Source organism: Myotis daubentonii, chromosome 9, assembly GCF_963259705.1.
Source record: "Myotis daubentonii chromosome 9, mMyoDau2.1, whole genome shotgun sequence".
NCBI classification, from domain to species: domain Eukaryota; kingdom Metazoa; phylum Chordata; class Mammalia; order Chiroptera; family Vespertilionidae; genus Myotis; species Myotis daubentonii.
The window spans coordinates 19,829,476-19,847,593 of record NC_081848.1 but is presented as its reverse complement, the minus strand read 5'-3'; the positions used below and the strand labels follow the sequence as shown (position 1 = coordinate 19,847,593).

The 18,118-nt window shown below is 36.7% G+C and overlaps 1 protein-coding gene across 1 annotated transcript in view; it reads left to right on the top strand.

The window, feature by feature from the left end:
- CNTN5 (contactin 5) overlaps positions 1–18,118 on the top strand; it is a 205,783-nt gene that overhangs the window by 135,384 nt on the left and 52,281 nt on the right. Inside the window, exon 7 of the mRNA XM_059710643.1 lies at positions 10,593–10,713. Within this exon, the coding sequence (XP_059566626.1) occupies positions 10,593–10,713 (121 nt within the window). The remainder of the gene's footprint in view (positions 1–10,592; positions 10,714–18,118) is intronic.

The window sequence follows — 18,118 nt, the reverse complement described above, 5'->3', positions numbered from 1 at the left end:
CTAAACCAAAGTCAGCTTTTCATTTGTTCACCATTATGTAGATAGGTTTTTTCTATTTATATAAATAATACCATCTTATTATAGATTATTTGAACATACTAAAACTGGAAAAAGAATGAAAATCCCTTGGAACCACACTACCTAAAAATAATCACCATTAAGCTTTGTAATCATGTTTTCATGCATCTCTTTAAGCATAATAGACACACATTATACAAGCGTACAATATCATGCAGGCTGCACTCATTAAGACGACTTTCCCCTACTTCTACCCTCCTATAACAGCATTTACCACAACTTCTTAAACTTGTTAGTATCCAAATGTATGCCCTTCTATATTTTCTCTGTTCTGCTGTAAGCCTAGGCAGATATATATATGTGCAGGGAAATTTCTGTCATTATATTTAAAAAACTGAAACATATTTTGCATCTCATTTCTCTCATTTAATAACCTTGAAGGTTTTTTTATATCTCTAATTCATTCTTTCAATGGCTACATTATTAGTCCATGGCATCACTATACCTCTATTTAGCCATTTGCCCATTGAAAAGATTAACTTGATTTCTTGTTTGGGGGGATTTATGAAGAAATGCTACAGAAAACATCTCTAAATACCTGCATCCATGTGTATCAACAATTTTATTTCTATGGGATAAATTCCCAGAACAGATTGCAGGGCGAGAGAAAAAAACTATTTGTAATTTAAATAGATGCTGCCAGATTTTCTTCCAGGAGATGATACAATATCAAAGTATTTTACTGGGTGACCTCATTATATAGTAAAAGATTAGTAGATTGGGTGGGGAGGAGATATGAAGGGGTTTTGGTGTGGGCTCAGCTTTGTCCCTACGTAGCTGTATGGCTTTCAATGATTCATTTCACCTGAGCCCTCATCCACAAACTGAAGAGGTTAGAGGAGATGATTCCTAATGTCCCTACCTAATTCCAAGTTCTGTAATTTTAAATGTTATTTTCAAGGACTGAATGCCAAGAAACTCTCCTCATGTGGCACTCAATAACTGAAGTGAAATCATTTTAATATGTTTTAGTGAACATTAACCATTTTTTCAGGAGGGATCACTCGTAGCTCCAAAATCATATTGTTCTCTATTAAATATTGCATACCTGCTTAATTCATGGGATATAATTTAAAATATCATGATGTCCTTAGAATTGGAAAAATTTTAATGCAGAAGGAATTCCAAACTGAAAAACATGATCTCAAATCAGAATTCTTCTCTATGACTAAGAAGATATGTGTATATATAACATCTTGTTATATGTTAAAAGGTTCTTCTACAGTTAAATAAAGATTTCCTCTTTAAAAGCAATAATAATCTTATAAATGGGTAAGAGATCAACATTCCTTATTTTGTGTAACCAGCAAACATACACAAAAAAGATTCACAATAATGAAAAGTTTAAAACCTACCAATATGTACCTTAGGAAAAAATACATGTGCCTGTATAGTTATTGATGTTGGTGTCAATTCAAAAATGCAATGCTTTGGAGAGTCTTGTAAATATGATTTTGAAATATCAGAGCTCTATTAGATAGTTACAGAAGAGGGAGGAGCAGTAGTAGTTTATGGCATCATAGACGATTTTCAATCTCGGTCTGAGTAAACTGATTCTTTATAAATTAAATATGGTAAATTCTTTTATAAAATTGTAAAGCCTGTTATTAATGAGTTCACTCTGGCAAAGTGTCTTGACTGGCTTTCAAAATGTCATTTGAATTTGACTGAGAGTCTTTGACCTTGAACTTTTCATAGTCAGCTTTTGATTGACACATTTATTCAATTTGACCTTTTGTTTTAACTGAACTATTCTTCTGTTTAAATCTTCATTGGAAGATTGCTGTTGTAGCCTAGAATCTAAGCAGTAATTTGAGTAGTCTTTTTTGACATTGATGTGTTTGAATTTTCTAAATTCTTAGTGTTTTTGATGTTGATGAGAATCTTCATGACTGAGTAATGGTGCCTAAGGATGCTGTGACCCAAATTTCCTTCTTGATTGTAATAAGGTTCTTTTTCATTCAGAAACTTGTTCCTAAGCATTAGTAACTGTCAAATTAGGCTTGACAAAAGAATACTCAGTATTTGGTCTTGAAGCACAAGGTTGAAACAATGCAGCTACTTGTTGAGGGCTGCACTTGTTAAAATGTTTACTAATATTGCACATAAAATATAAATACATAAAGATTTTGAATTTTGAGACAAAAAGCTTGAAACAGCCAGATATTTGTGGCAAATTAACATTTAGAAATTCTTTATAAAATTAATTATTTCATTTGAAATAGTATGTTTTTGCAAAAAGATTAGACATAAAAATATCTCTATCTCCTTGGTTACATTTTTCTTTTAAAATGTCTCTTAACACTTATTTCATGGCAAACTTTCTTTCATATATGTGAGGAGGCTTTCATGTGCTAGGCATTGTGCTAGGGACTGGGTATGCCAGAGTTAAATAACAAAATTTCAAGTGGGTGAAATGTAAAGATCTTATTGGCTTATCGAATGACTTTTGAATTAGGCAGCATCCTCTGCAGCAAATAGAAAGGAGTTCTGAAGAGCTGTATAAAAATGGAAGACTTTGATAGGCAAAGGTGGGGAAGGAGTGCATTGTTTCAGTGTTAAATAACATGCCTATGGGGATGCAAGTGAGCTGTGAGGCAAATTAGCTCGCTAGTGCCGCCGGGAAGATTGCATTCTCGGCAGAAGCTGAATCTGCAACTGGGATAGGTAGTAAGTCTAATTTTGATGATATGGACTCAGCACCAGTGACTTTGTTTGGGGCCTTTTGTCTCTTTTTTTTTTAACAACAGTGAAGGGAATATCATCTTTATAAGAATAAAGTGCAAATGTGATCGATATTCACAAGATCAAAATATGGTTAAAATGCCTACAGGTTATATTTATCCAGGGGGTACAAAAGCTTTTTTTTTTTTTAGTTCTTCTATAGCTCAAGAATATGAAAAGAGAAACTGTTTCCGTTTTAACCAGCAAGTTTTGGGTTGGAAGTATTTTCTCTAAATTTTTCCTGAAAACGAAGGCCCTATTTTAGCCTAAGTCATTCCCCTCATATATTATCACAGACAACTAAAAGTCAGTAGTCAACACTTTTATTCTCCCTATAAATCTTTTTCATCAGATACACAAATTCATTAGGAGCCCTTTCTATCTTCCATCTTACCACGGACAAGGGTTTTCCTAATTTTATTTTTGATGTTTCATAAATCAGCTACCCCTTTCACCAGCTTTCAATTATCATCTCCGCAATGTTGTTTCAGCCTTTAGTAACAGTTTTGGGGTTCTTTCTTCCCTACCTAGGACTGAGGTCCTGGTTGCTATAAGAAAATGCCCTTAAAACTCTGTTGTAAACTTTGTTGTCAGTGGCTACACACTTGGGATCTTTATCCTAGGAACATATTTTATTTGGTAGATTTAATGTTTGCCAAGGCTATTTCTTAGGTAACTACTCTTTGACTACTTGGCAAGACTTGAGATGAGCGTTATTTTTGTTTATAAATCTAGAATTCTGGCTTCTTTACATTTCCTTTACATTCTGCTGGAGAAATGAGTGATTCTCTCTTTTCAGCTCATCTCTCTGTATTTATACTCAGTAGACACAGCTGAAAGAAACCTATTGGCACTTTCAGTTTTCTTGCTGAAAATATCCTTAGGCGATTTTAATTTATTCACTGTGTATAATGTGTTGTTCACATCATCTCGGGTGGCAGTGTTGTCAAACTTTCCCACACTGCATAACAGGCCGCCTTTTCTCGGGTCTCCAATGGCAGTTTTCTCAGGGTTCCTCCAGCCCTTGTCAGTAGTCAGTCTTCTTGAAGTTCCAGTCAGGATGGCAGAGTAGGTGCTATGCTCTCCTCCCCCCATGACATCAAAATTGCAACCAAATTATAGAACAGTCAAACCAGATAAGCATCTACAGGCTAGCAGAACAGAAGTCCTATATCTAAGGAAATAAAGAGGAAGCCATGTCAAGACTACAATGAACATCGAAATGGGCAGGCCCCACACCTGCCAGTGGCAGTTGAGAATCTGGTGAGATATCTCAGCCACTGAGGTGCCCCCTCAGAAGCCAGGAGTCCCAGCCCCACCCCAGGCTCCTGAGCCCAAAACACCAGTGTTGGGAAAAAGAACCCAAATAACATCTGAGTATGAAAGTCAGTGGAAATTCCATCTTTTAGGGTGAAACAGAGGCTGCTGGAAACACAGATGTCTTCTTAAAGGGCCAGTACACAAACTCACTCACAGGAGCTCACCTTGGGCTCCAGCTGGTTGGGGGTGGGGAGGGGATTAAGAGGGAGGGAGTGTTGGGGGGAGGAGGGGTGCACCAGAGTCACACAGGGAGAAGCTGAGGTGTGTGGCTACAGGGTGAGGGCAGGAGGGACAGCGGCCATTGTCCCTGCCCTGAGCCCTCCCCACATGGCCAAATCTGAATCTTCATGAACCTAATTAACTCCAGAAGTGACTCCTTGAGAACCTGGGACTTTTACTGAATGGCCTCAGGCCCTCAGCAAAAGTCCCTAGGGCTCTGATTACCTCCCAGCACACCCCTCCAAATGTCCTGCCCTCACACTGGGGATAAGGTTTCAATATATGAATTTTGGGAGGGACACAACTCTCAGTCTATAGCAGAGTCCTTTTGCCTTGGCCACTTAAGTTAATTCTTCGTTAAAGGAATACCCATTTACCTCTCCACTAGGAAAAAGAGAGTCAATGTGCATTAGATTAAATAAGGTACATTATTTCAAGAACCAGGCACAAACATGCCACCAAAGTCTGGCATCCACTGACGTGTTAAATATCACACCCTCTAGTCCTGCTTGGGAAAGGAGGACACTGCGGTGAAACACATGGCATGTTGTCAGTCACTCAGTGTTCTTCTAGGAAGTTTTGTCGCCTAGGAAGTAGTATAACTTAACGTTTGTACTTTTAAATTTATTGTATGAGCCCACCGGTATGGCTCAGTGGTTGAGTGTCGATGCGTTATGGGCTCAAGGCCCAGTAGGGGCGTGCAGGAAGCAGCCAATCAATGATTCTCTTTCATCATTGATGTTTCTATCTTTTTTTTCAGCCCTCTCTGAAATCAATAAAAGCATATTTAAAATTTAAAAAATAAGTAAATAAATTTGTTGTATGAAAATGTAATTGTAATTGGTCCTGTATATTCTTGCTTTGAACGGCTTTACAATGCTTAATCTTCATTTTAACCAAGATAGTGGACTGATATCATGAATGATCTCTATTCATGACTTGTGCTTAGAAAGCTAAATGATCCAGTTTAGATATATAGTCATCTTGCATTCATCAATGAGTCTCAACTCGTTTTTCTTCTTTAATCTATATCACCAAACAACACTGTTTCTGCATTTTTTTTAGTACTTAAAAATACATTATTAGAATATGTATTGGAAGGTAAATACCAAGGTCGCATTAATAGGATGTTAGAGTCATTTTTACCCATTTTTAGTCTTCAGTGAATTGTTGGATGCATTTAATATTCCACCAAAGTAGACATAACTGTTTTGTCAAATAATATCTTGTCTATTATTTTCTTCACTGCTAGCAAAGACAAGTCTTCCAGTAATTTATCTATTATTTTCTTCATTAGTAGCGGTTAGTATTTCTATTTCTGATAATATGTCCACTTATTTAAGCACCATTAATATCAGCTACTTTCTTAAAAACATATATTAAAACACACATCATCACTAATGTAAATGTCATTCTACATAAGTTTAAGAAAGGTTGTAAAAAGAAAAAGAATATGTATGTTTATTGTTTCCATATTGTAGGATACTTTAAACAAATTATCCTCTGGGAAAAAGAAATACTGTGACCAGAAAAATCTTTTAACTAGACAAGTTTTATAATAAGTGTCTCATGCTAACACCCAGTTTTTCATGTTAGAAAATATTTTTAAAATTGTTTCTTAGAGAATTTATGTAGAGGAATGGTTCATATGTCTGTTTGTTGGGGGCTGGGGATGCTGGATGGGCCCTATGTGAGCCCCTTGAGAAAGTGAAGTAAACCGTAAATAAGGGCATGTAAATTGTCACGTCCAGCAGGTTTTTGGTGACTCAGTCAGCATGAGTCCAATATTTTTGAGAACATTCAATTTACCTTGTTTGGAGGATACATTTTCCAAACTTTCTCAGAGTGCTTACTCAATCTTGGTGGGGCAAAAAAAAAAAAAAAAAAGGCTTTAAGAGTAATTCACACTTCCTAGTAGTTCACATATATACATTGCTTCACTTGATGTTTCCCAATTCCTGAGAAAAACAGAGCAGCTGTTATTATCAAAAAAGAAAAGAACTTTCCCATAGTTTCAGGGCTTGGAAAGGCTAAAGCGAAAGCTAGACCTCATGTCTGCTTGTTCTGAGTGCAGAGGTTTGCTATAAGAGAGAAAAGGAGGATTATGTATCTAAAATAAAGCCAGGTAGTTAGGAAACTTACTACAGCTATGGAAAACGTCGATATCTAGTTTGTTGAAGGAGTGAATACTACTTAAAGAAATACTCCTGCTGGCTACCAATGCAAGTACAGTGCCCTTTAACAGACAACAGTTATCAAACACGCGTATGTGCCAGGCACACTACCATAGGCTTTACTGGCATTATCACATTGAATCTGTGCGAGAACCTCTAAGCAGTGGAGTAATTTTCCCAAGTTCAAAATTTAATAAGTGGTAGAGGGGTTCATACAATTCTTTGTCATTCCAAAACCTTTATGTATCTTTAAGTATCCTTTCCCGCTGTCTTTCTCCGTAGTCTTTTCCCTTGCCTTCCCTAATTTCTTTGAGAGAGAAAAAGAGGGTGAGGGGGAGGTATTATCAGGCACAAAGAAGAAAGGAAGGAAGCCCTCATGCATCCATTAGCTCACCCAGTAACCATCAGCTGCATCGCTACCTAGCCCAGCTCGGGGAATGCCCATGGAGGACTGCCAGGTGGACTCGGGGAGACTTTCAAGAATGCCAAGTGCTAGTTCAGAGACAGGAGTGAAGTACTATTGAAGCACAAATAACTAAGCAGTGTCAGCACTAAGGAAGCCTGGGGAATGTCTGGAAAAGCTTAACCAAGGAGAAGTCTTTTGAGCTGCATCTAAAAGTGTCTTTCTGGGCAAAGGAGAAAGAGCATCTGCAGTAGCAGTGCAGGGGGAGTGATGGAAGGATCCCCAGGCACAGGGAAACTGGAGATGAGTGTTGAGGCAGCCCAGGATTCAGTCTTGGGAGGTGAAATCATGGTTGGAGGGTTCTTCTGTGTTGAAATAAGGAAATTGGACTTTAACCTCAGGGCAGCAAGAGCCAGCAGACACTTTGAATAGCAATGAGCTTTCCATTTTTAGGAAATCTTTAAGCAAGGCGCTTAGTCAAAGTAAAATCCTATAAAGAACTGGACTTGTGAAATGATGACATTCCCTGGATTATTTCAAAGTCATAAATGAAAGTTAGATAATTTAGCAACTGCTCTGAAAGTTACGCTATGTGGCCAAGAACAGTAAATGACTTAGCCATGTTGCTGGTCTCACAGAGTGAACATGCAACCTCTTTCATAAAGAACCTCACACCCTCATTCAATCAACAACTATATATTGAGCTCTCACTATGTGGCATGCATTGTGTTAGATGTACAATTCCTAAAGCCTCGTGTTAATTACTGGTTGGGGACATTTATTTGAAGCAACATAATTTGTTCATAAAGCCAAAGAAAGCAGCAAAGCAAATATAGGATATAAAGCAAGTGTCAAAGAAAACAAGAGAGAGTAGCTCCTGAGAGAGAAAAAGTGAAAATGAGGTTTAAGCTGGAGGAAGCAAGCATCTGCTCTAAGGAACCATTTTATTAACAGTGCACTAAATTGCGAAGGTTCTCTCTCAGGAACTGCGTACTGTGGGCTAAGATTAAGTGTAATGGGTTCCCACATGAATTCTTCTCATTACTTCTTTTGAAAGATCAGTAAATCTACTGAAAGAGTAATTTAGGTTTAGTGTTCACAATCCATTCATTTTATTTTTAATTTTCCCCATTTAAAATTATAAAAAAAAATAATACAGATATAATTCAAAAGAGAAGGGATGGACCCAAAGTGAGACTTCAAGTCCTCAAATAGTGTTGGTATTGATAGACATACAATAGATGGTAGACTTTTTTACTCCTGATAGATGGTGATAGAACTTCAGCCAGTGCATAAGGCATTCCACACTATTAATTGCAGGAACCAAGTGAAGGACAACATAGGAATGATAATATGCACCTCTCCCTCCTGAGATTTTTAATGAAGGCTCTTCTTAACCCATTAAGTTTTTATTTCAATATATTTCACCTTAAAAGACAACGCTTTAGGGACTTTTGTCCAGGACCAAAAAAATATATATATATTTTGGAAGAAAAGGATCTGGAAAAATAAGACAATTCTTTAATCACAGGAATGTGATTTTACAAAATACTTTTTTCAAAAATGTGAGCCTCAATAATGACTTACAATAATGACTTTTAAAGCTATTAAACCACCACCAGCATGTGATAGTGAAAAACACTCAAATAAAACATAACAATAAAACAAACTGAAAACACCAACCTCAGCCTTTCAGAAGCTCATTTTAGGAAACAATAAAGTCCTTTCTGATTTTCTGGGCCTCTCCTTAGCTTTTCCATTAGACATAAGCCCCATTCTGTGCCCGTGATTTTAAATTTGATTCCTGATTAATTTAATTGAGTACCCCACCAGGAGAGCTTCTTAGGAATCCAGGAGGGAAAGGAGATTTTCACATCTAAGATGGGCCCATACTACAAAAGTGGCAAATATGTTGAAGCCTATTTATACCTTATTAAATGATGCTGATTTGAAACTGAATTATTGCTTATAATGTTTACAGTTTGCTTTGTTGCCCCATAATAGTTAAGAGGTATTAAAGTGTAAATTTCCTGTTCTGACTTGAAAGAAGTGAGTACTTCCTTAGTCTAGTAGAGATGAGAAAATGAAATTTAAGAGTAACCATTTATCCTAAAGAAATTAGCAGCGTAGGACATTTACTGAACAAATATCACATTCCTTGAAATAATCGTTATGACATTTTAATGCATTCTCACTATGAAGCTTTCCCTTGTAAATGACTAAACCAGATCATGTTTAACAATTATTTCATGAGAGAAAAGTTCAACACCCTTAGAAGTTCCTATAAGACTATTAGAAAGAGATAAAAAAAAAACACCATCAGCAATGAAATACCAGAAAGAAATGGAAACAATAGTATACAGTTAAGTAATTAATTTAGATGCTAAGGAATGAATGCCAAGGAAAAAACGTACAAACTATTTCTAGAAATCCCTCTCATTTTCATATAACTCATTGGTCTGTTTCAAAATAAATGCAAACAGTTAATCTCTTGAATAATCATCAGAATACTGCCCTCTAAGGACAAATGCATTATTTTTAAAGGTAATTCACCATCCCATCAAAAATTAAAAGATCTCTTATCCGGGGTACTTCTCTATAACATGCTTTAAACATTCTTTCATGTGTTCAAGCTGTTGGAGAGTGTTGAGTTCTCTGAATATGTCATTTCAAGCTGCATGCATCTGCTCTCATTCCAGTCAATTGTTTTTTTTTATTGCAACATGGAAAATGAAAAGTGTATTGGAGTTTTGCTGTGTCATTTTCTGGAAAAAAACCAAAAAACTACCTCATGAGTGAGTGATTGTAAATGCCAGATCTTTACATATTCATGGAAGAGGAAAGACGAGATTAGGTAATTAAAAGTTGCACCAGTCAGTCTGGAGTGTAGGGAGGATCATCACCGATCCCATGAACTGATACATCTAACAGATACTCTTCCTGGTACTATGGATCTCCCCAACTGCATTTGTTCTTCAGCCATGTTCTAAACATCTTGCTCAAAACAAGAATCGGGTGTTTTGAGCTCCTTTGGCGTTTTGTATCTGCATTGATTAACAAAGACTCAGGTTGACCCTGCTTCCTGATGGTTATGGGGGATTAGAGTTGTGGCAGCCAGGATTCAGTTGTGGGAGGTGAAATCATGGTCATGGGAGGAATACATGGTTTTGGGACCAGCAGTCTTTGCCTAAGCACTGTCTCATTCCCATGGTGTATTTACAAAAAGAATCACTCAATAAAGCCACACAAGATAATCTTTTCACTGCTGTCTTCTCAGAAGTAATTTTCACAAGTTGCTATTCCTTTCAATACTATTTTCTTGTCACAAAAATAGGCCTGTCTCTGAATAGCAAAGAAATAATTTTTGCTCAATGATTATTTTTCTTATACTTTTAAAGATATGAATTTGTGTGCATATTTAAATATTTCTTAGAGATTATAGCTGCTAAATTATTATATGCAATATTAAATGTTCAAACCCTGTATCCGCAATTGTTGAAAACATAACTTCCATGTGTTCCTTAAACTAGGGCATGTTTGGTTTCTGAATTGTTGTCTTATAAATTGTAAGGCCAAAAATGGGCCCTTAGACTAAATATGCAAAGTTCCCCTTAAACCACCTTGAACTAGGCAGATTTGCAACATTTTAAACTGGCACTTCATCCCTCTTTCAGCAAGCATCCTCTGCAGATTTAATGATCAGGAACATCCTTCTGATGCATGCTGGGAGATATGGCTGCAGGGTACAGACCACAGCAGACAGTGTGTCAGATGAGGCAGAACTTCTTGTTAGGGGTGAGTATGCTAATAGTGCAGTCTGAAGACATGATCACCATAAATTATCATACAAAGGAATTTAAATGCATGGACTTTGAGCACATCAGTACTGTGCATTTTACTTTCAATTTTACAATATATGTCATTTTTGCTTAACCTTTTGCCTTTGAAAATATTACACGGAAAACTGCTCCTTAGTAACAGACAAAACCTACAGATCCAGCTTCAGGGTCCAAAACACCTTTAGTAATAAGTGGTCACTAAGTGTTTAATCAACTTAATGCCAAATAGGAATGGTAAACAGTTGAGCCACAAAGACCCTTGGAATACAGAGATAAAATGTGTTTGTGTCTTTATGTGCTTTTTTCAAATGCAAAGTCAGTGGAGCCTCCAGGCATGTGTTTCCTCCACTAACTTCTAAATTCTGCTTCCCCAAACAGGAAAACTAACGCACGGCATGCCTAATACAGTGGCATTTACAACTGTTAAGTCATAGGGATTTTTTAAAGTCTGAAAATGCCAATACAATTTTCTGTGCAGAAATGACAGTTAAGTGGTTTTTAACTATGAACCAGGCTGCCAAATAGTATGACCCTATAAAGCTACACATTATTTGAATTAAGTAAATAACAGTACCAATTTCTTTCACCACATTATTTCTCAGTATGGAAAATGTAGCTGCTAGCATGCATTCTCTCTCTCTCTCTTTTTCTTTTTCTTCTTTCTTTCTTCCTTCCTCCCTCCCTCCCTCCCTCCTTTCCTCCCTCCCTCCCTCGCTCCTTCCTTTCTCTCTTCCTTCCTTGTTTCCTTACTTCCTTCTTTTCTTTCTTCCTCTCTTTCTTCTTCTTTTCCCCCTTTTAGCTTTTTATTGAGACACAAAGTACCTACAGAAAATTTTACAAATTATAAGTGTACAGATGTACAGCTCAAAGAGAAATTACCAAGTGAACACACCATGAAACTACCATTCAAGACACAAACTAGAACATACCAGAATCTCACCTTATGCCTCTCTCCCTTTTGCTCCTAATTACACTTTGTGTGCTATGCGTATTGCATGCTAAGACCCTTTGCATGATCTCTGCAAATCAAAATTTCACAATCCACAGCAGAAACGTATATCTTAGATTATCTTATTTCTTACTCACTTGGAGTGTTTTCCAATTATAATTTTTAAGAATTTATTAATATTATAAAAATCTTGAGCAAAAAATGTAAGGTATATAGTAAGATTCATCATCTCTTTGTTTTGGTTGTATGTTTCATCTAAGGCTTACTAATTGTTGGTAGTGCATCCATCATTGGTCCAAGTAAAATGTTGATTTGAAGCAAGTGTGTATCTGGGTGCGTAGCAGCTTGTTCATTTTTTGTGTGTGTGTTTGTTTCTGTTCAGAAGGTTGTTTGAACTTTTTTACAAGTTTATATCAAGACTGTGTATCTGTATTGCCTATTATAAACCAACAACCTTTTAAGGGCTCACCCTCTCACAATATTCCATTTAGCTAAAATTTTTCCTCTATGCCTTTCGAAGTTACAAGGCTCATGGAACTGCTCACCCCACACTGCAGTCAAATTTCTAGAAAATTGCTTTCTTCTCATGCTACAGTCTGTTTGAGATTATTTGTGTTTATTGTGTAGCACTTGCTCAGTAATTTAGAATGATGCCTCTGAAATCGGAGCTTTCTAAATGAGTCACACAGTTTAGATGCTGATAACGAGAAACTAGGTCTTTTTACAGGGCTGTGAGGGGCACATTTACGCGGCAACTAACATTCTGCTTTGTGAGTAAAATTAAACTCAACAGGGTTTAGAACATAATTCAGGTTCAGCTTTTTCGTGTTCTGCTCTTTTAGCCTTTGGCTTTTTGCCTGGGAGATGATAAAAATGCATAAATTTTGGAATTATACTCAAGAGCAATTTCAAACACGTGGCTATTGTCTGAATATTCATGTCACATTCAGCTCAAACTTTCATTTGAAGTGAGTTGGATCAAGTTGCCAATTTCCTCTTCTATATTTTCATTACTTTTCTAAAATTAGTTAAAACTAGCTTGCCTCTCTTCTTGCTTGGCCTTAGACAATAAAAACTAGACTAAGGGTTCTGGATCTTCTTTTTATTTTTAAATAAAAATATTGTTGTTGTTTTTAAGTTAAGAATTCCTGGTAATTGAAGGAACTTGGGTGCTTGATTATTGGTGTTTTTAATGTTGGCTTGTGAAATAAAACTCAAAGTACTTTTTACCCTGCCATTTCTTCTCTCCCATTCCTTCATTCGTTGGTTTGTAAAACTGAGGCATTCTGAGAGTACAGGCCCCACAGGACCCAAGCCGGGCATTCTAGGTGGAGTTTTTCTAATGCCGGCTACAATTCCAGCAGCCGAATCCCTAAAGCACTCTTATTCAAGTGTGAGTCACATAAGAATGGGAACAATAAAGGTGATTCTGCCATCCACATTCTTGTACAATACCATCATTGAATTGTCTGAGTAGTCACTTTTCTCAAGGTTGAGAGTGAGGAACATTCTTGCCTAACACAGAATATGTTTTGTAGCCCTGTAGTTCTATTCCAGTAGAGATTTAGGGAGCCAAAAATCTACATTCCTCTCCATTGATGAAGCTACCTTTTTTATCATCTCCTTTTCCATTAGAGATAGTCTATGAAACTGTGTTGTGCATCTCACCAAATCCTGTAATTCTTTCCCTGGCCCAGCAAACACACCAGATTGGAGCTCAGATGTGCGGCCCTAACACCTCCCCATGGCCTATCTACAATCTGAGTGTTTCTAACTGATATGCTCCCACTTCTTCTCCCATTCACTCCTTCACTGCTATCTCTCCCCCAGATGCTTGTTTCCACTGTTGCTTCTCTTTGCTTGTGAATGTCAGCGCTATTATTCACCACCTCTAGTCCACCATCATACTCCAGAAATTGAATTTTCCCATAAATAATCACCTGAAGCGTAAAATTGCTTGCTCTCATATCTTTAATATTCAGTGAACCGGCATTATAACAGCACCATGCATAATTTGGAGAACCATAATAGAAGTAATGAATATGTTAAAAGAACTTATTATCCCGGAATATAAAAAGAAATTAAAGCCACACCTGAACATCTGTGCACAGCTTAAGTCACTTATTCGAGTGTGATGGAGCAACAATAGAGAAAATAAGACAAGACTATGCTATAAGGAACCTCTTTAAAGATGGGTAGAACGGCACTATGTTATCCCGGATAAAGGCAATAGACCATTAAGAGATAACCTCACTGAGGGAGATCCACAATTTGTAAAGAACTGATACTTCCAAACAATATGAGAAGTGATCTAACACAACATAAAAGTCTCCAGAGAAAGGAGTGTTTGTTTATTTTATTTTACAAAAATGAATGTTAGAAATATGTTTCCCAAAGAGAACATAGGGTAGGAAACTATCATGGTTTAAATAATAAATGTGGTTAGCCAAGCTATGATAACTGGGAACCAGAGCATGAGCTCTGTCAGTTCTGCCCAGAGGCAGAGGAAACATTAAAACTTTTACTTCTCCTTACATTTTTTTAAAAAAATTCAAATTACTCTGCTTCTTAATGCAAAACAGTAGGTCAAGGAACCCTTGGAATAGTCAAAGAAGAATCAGTAATCTCTTGGTTCCTTCTGAATGCGCAGCTTATATATCCCGTTCCCCCCAAACTTGGACAATTATCATTTCTTGAATTAAAATTTCCAAGTTAAATCAGACATGTATTAAATGGAATTTGAGAAGAAAGGATCCATCTCAGGATGTACCTTTGTTGAGAGACATCTAACTACTTTTAACCATTCATCCCTCCTCCCACCCATTACTTCATATTCAACCTGGAGTTCAACCTGTCTTTCCAATTTACTTATTTTAAACTTTCCCTCAATCCAATTTCATTCTTTCCAAGAAAGATTTTTTTCCCTTGAATATTTTACCTTTAATCTCTCCCAATTCACTGAGTTACTCTTCACGGCAGAACTAAAACTATTAAAGTTTGAATGTTTTGTCAATGAAAGAAGTCAAAGGTGTTTGTTGACTGTTCGTTAGGCACCTACTCTGTACCAAGCACCGAGCTTAGCACTAGAAATGAAAAGAGGAACAGACCACGGTCTCAGCCCTCCTTGTGGCTCTATATCCACTAGTCACTGGTGTGAGAGACACCTTGGGAAAAGGGGTGAGAAACACCAAAAGTTAAGCTCCTAGATAACTTTGTCTTGCGGCGGAAATAATGAAATATAAGAAAAACATAAGCATAGCTACAGGGCCAGCTACGTAATTTGTGAGGCCTGATGCAAAATGAAAATGCAGAGCCCGCCTTCAAAACTTGATAAGAATTTCAAGGCGGTGACAGCAGAGCATCAATCCAAATATGGGGACTTTCTCCCGCCGTGCCCTCTACCAGCCCTGCATCACTATAAATTGTGTATTAATATCCAAGAATGAAAGGATGTTAGTAAAGGGAAGGGATCAATAAGAGCCAAGTTGTCTAAATCTCAGTTTACTCATCTATAAAATTAGCATATCGGAGCCTCCTCCAAGATTTTGCCAACTTTTTACATAAAGGATCTTTTTTATTATTCTACTCCATGATCCTTATGTTTTGAAAGGTCTTTTTTTTTTTATCGTGCTGAACAATTCTATTTCAATTCTCACCAAAACCTCTTATCATCATGAGGTAGCTGGTGTTACCAAACTAGATAATTTAATTCCAGCCAACAGCAAAGAGGCTTTACATTTCAGCTAGTTGTGAAATGTTTATGTTTTGTTTTTTTTGCAAATAGCTGAAAACAACCTAAAGATACCAATTACCACCTGATGGAAACCACTTTAGAACCTTTGATTAAATACACTCCAGAGTGTAAGCTGTAATTTTTAGTAATTTTCACTAGCAAGAGAGGAAGGAGAAAATTTTGAGAATTCTCTGCCTTTTGCCCTTGAAGGACGTAAGTACTGTCACTTTCCCAAACAAGTAGAAAGGGAAACTCAAGCTCATTAGAAACCTTGAACATATTTCTAACATGCGTTGATTTGAGAGTGAAAGCAGTATGAATGTGTCCATCTTTACATCTCTCACAGCACTAGTCTTGTGACTCATGTAGATTCCAAATTAATGTAAATACATCTTTAGCATCTCACCACTTCAGAGAGTTTCCAACCTTTAAAATGCACAAATATATAAGACAAGTATCTTTTGAAAGATAGATTTTTGCCTAGTTTTTCTTTCCCACCTTTGATCTAATATGCACTAACTTTATACTTGAGAGTTTGCACAACCTTCATATGATGAAGTAATGTCCTGAACTCAGTCTCTAGTGAAAAAGGATCCGTAGTCACAATACATAAAGCTGGGTTTGCCAGTATGCTGTTATTTAGGGATCAGTGGAGAATGACAAATGTTTTCAGTGTAATTTTAATATTAGTTAATATTAATAGTAAGTGAATTTGCAAAACAATCTATGCTTTGGAGCAGAATAACAGTTTTTTAGTTAATACATCTGTTTTTACAATACTTAAATAAAAACACACACTAAAATGCAGATACAAAATATCCTCCCTCTTAAAGAAAATCAAATCTTATTTAAACAATGTCTTACTGGACTCTCTTGCATCATTTTAGGTAACCGATATCACTAGTATCAGATAAAATTATTTAAATTAACTTATACCAATCACTTGATTTTCTAGCTTATAATTCATCTAGGTTAATTCAATTGGCAACTATACAATTTGTTTTAGGCACTAAATAGCAGTTTCTTTTCTCTTATGCTTCTCATATAGTTGCTTGCTAACCTATGGAACTTTCTTACAACTGACTAAAAAGTATTGGTTTTTGATCAGTCATGAGTTTATGTGTGAATGAATTCTCTGCACCACATTTAGTTTGGCTCCTTGAATGACAGTTGACTGAAGCTACCAGACTGGCTGAAATGATTGGAGAGGACAGATAGATGGCAGGGAGAGGTGCAAGTAAAAAACAAATGATTTTGTTGTGTACAGACAACCAATTGATGGAGATGAAGTTTCTTGTGTTTCCTTTGCTCAACAACTGCTAGAAACTATGTTCTCTTTTAGATACAAATATTTCAGTTAACTGAGTTGGGTATTTTGGGTTCTTTGATGTGAGCATTTTGCTATTTTTAAACAAAGACTCTGACCTCACTCTTACATTATGAGAAAAATTCTAGTCAACTGGGTTTTATTTTTTTAGTCACAAATTGTAAGGTGATCACCTTTAACTATGTACTGTTTCACACAGACTTACCCTAGTTTTCTTATGTGTCCATCCTCATATAAAAGTGACATTTACTACTCCTTCACATTTATGTAAATTTGTTGAGACAAGGTCTTCGCGTGTGTGGTTTTGTTTTAAAAGCTGATCTAGTCATTGTTCAGTAATTGCCTACTCTTCGGTAGGTGAGGACAGGTCCAGTGTGCAAGAGGAAGGCGTGGTGAGGTAGGATTGGGAATAAGTGCCTTCTGATGCCATGGAAAAGCGCTTAACTTTTGTGCTAGAAGTTATGGGTATTCATCAAAGGGCCAAAGCAGGAAAGGGACATGATTAGATCATTCTTAAAACCGTAGAGGGTGTGTCAGTGGAGAGTGAAGCACAGTGGCCTGCTAGTAGACCAATTTGCAGGGTTTTGCAGTAATCCTAGCAAGTAATAAGAAGGTTTTGAAAAAAGGCAATGATAATGGAGATTGATATGAGTGTACATAAAAAAATAGGAGGAAGGAGAATCTACAGAACTTGGCTACGAAAAATGAGAAATAGGGGGCAGAGATGAATGCCAGTTGTAATGCTCAATTGTGTGTTCAATGGGAATGAGACCATGAATTTTGGTTAGATCTTGGAATGCCAGAGTAATTATTAATGAGGCCCCTTTACTTTCCAAATAGTCCTGGTTTAGATGATAAATTACGTGGACTAAAGGAACAGCATTTATTTAAGACAGGGCTCTCCAGAGAGAAATATCAAATAAACAAATAGAATTATGGCAATGGAGCTCAGGAGAGAAACATTGAAATTGAGATGTGGATTTGAGCATGATCAGATAGAAATGAAATGACAGAGATAGTATGTGAAGAATGAGATGGGGAAAGGGCTCAGGATGGAGCTTCCAGAAACACTAAAGTTGGGAAGGAGGAGGAAGCTACAAAGGAGATTAGGAAATACCTGCCAGAAAGAGATAGAGATGAGAGAGAGAGAGAGAGAGAGAGAGAGAGAGAGAGAGAGAGAGAGAGAGAAATTAGGAGGAAAGCCAAGGAAATCAAGTAATAAGGACAAATAAAAAAGAGAATTTCAGAAAGGAGCAAATAGGCAACAGTGTCAAATACAAGTAAGATGAGAACCAATATATACTATTGGATTGAGTACCTTGACAGCAATTGATGATCTTGACAAGGACAAA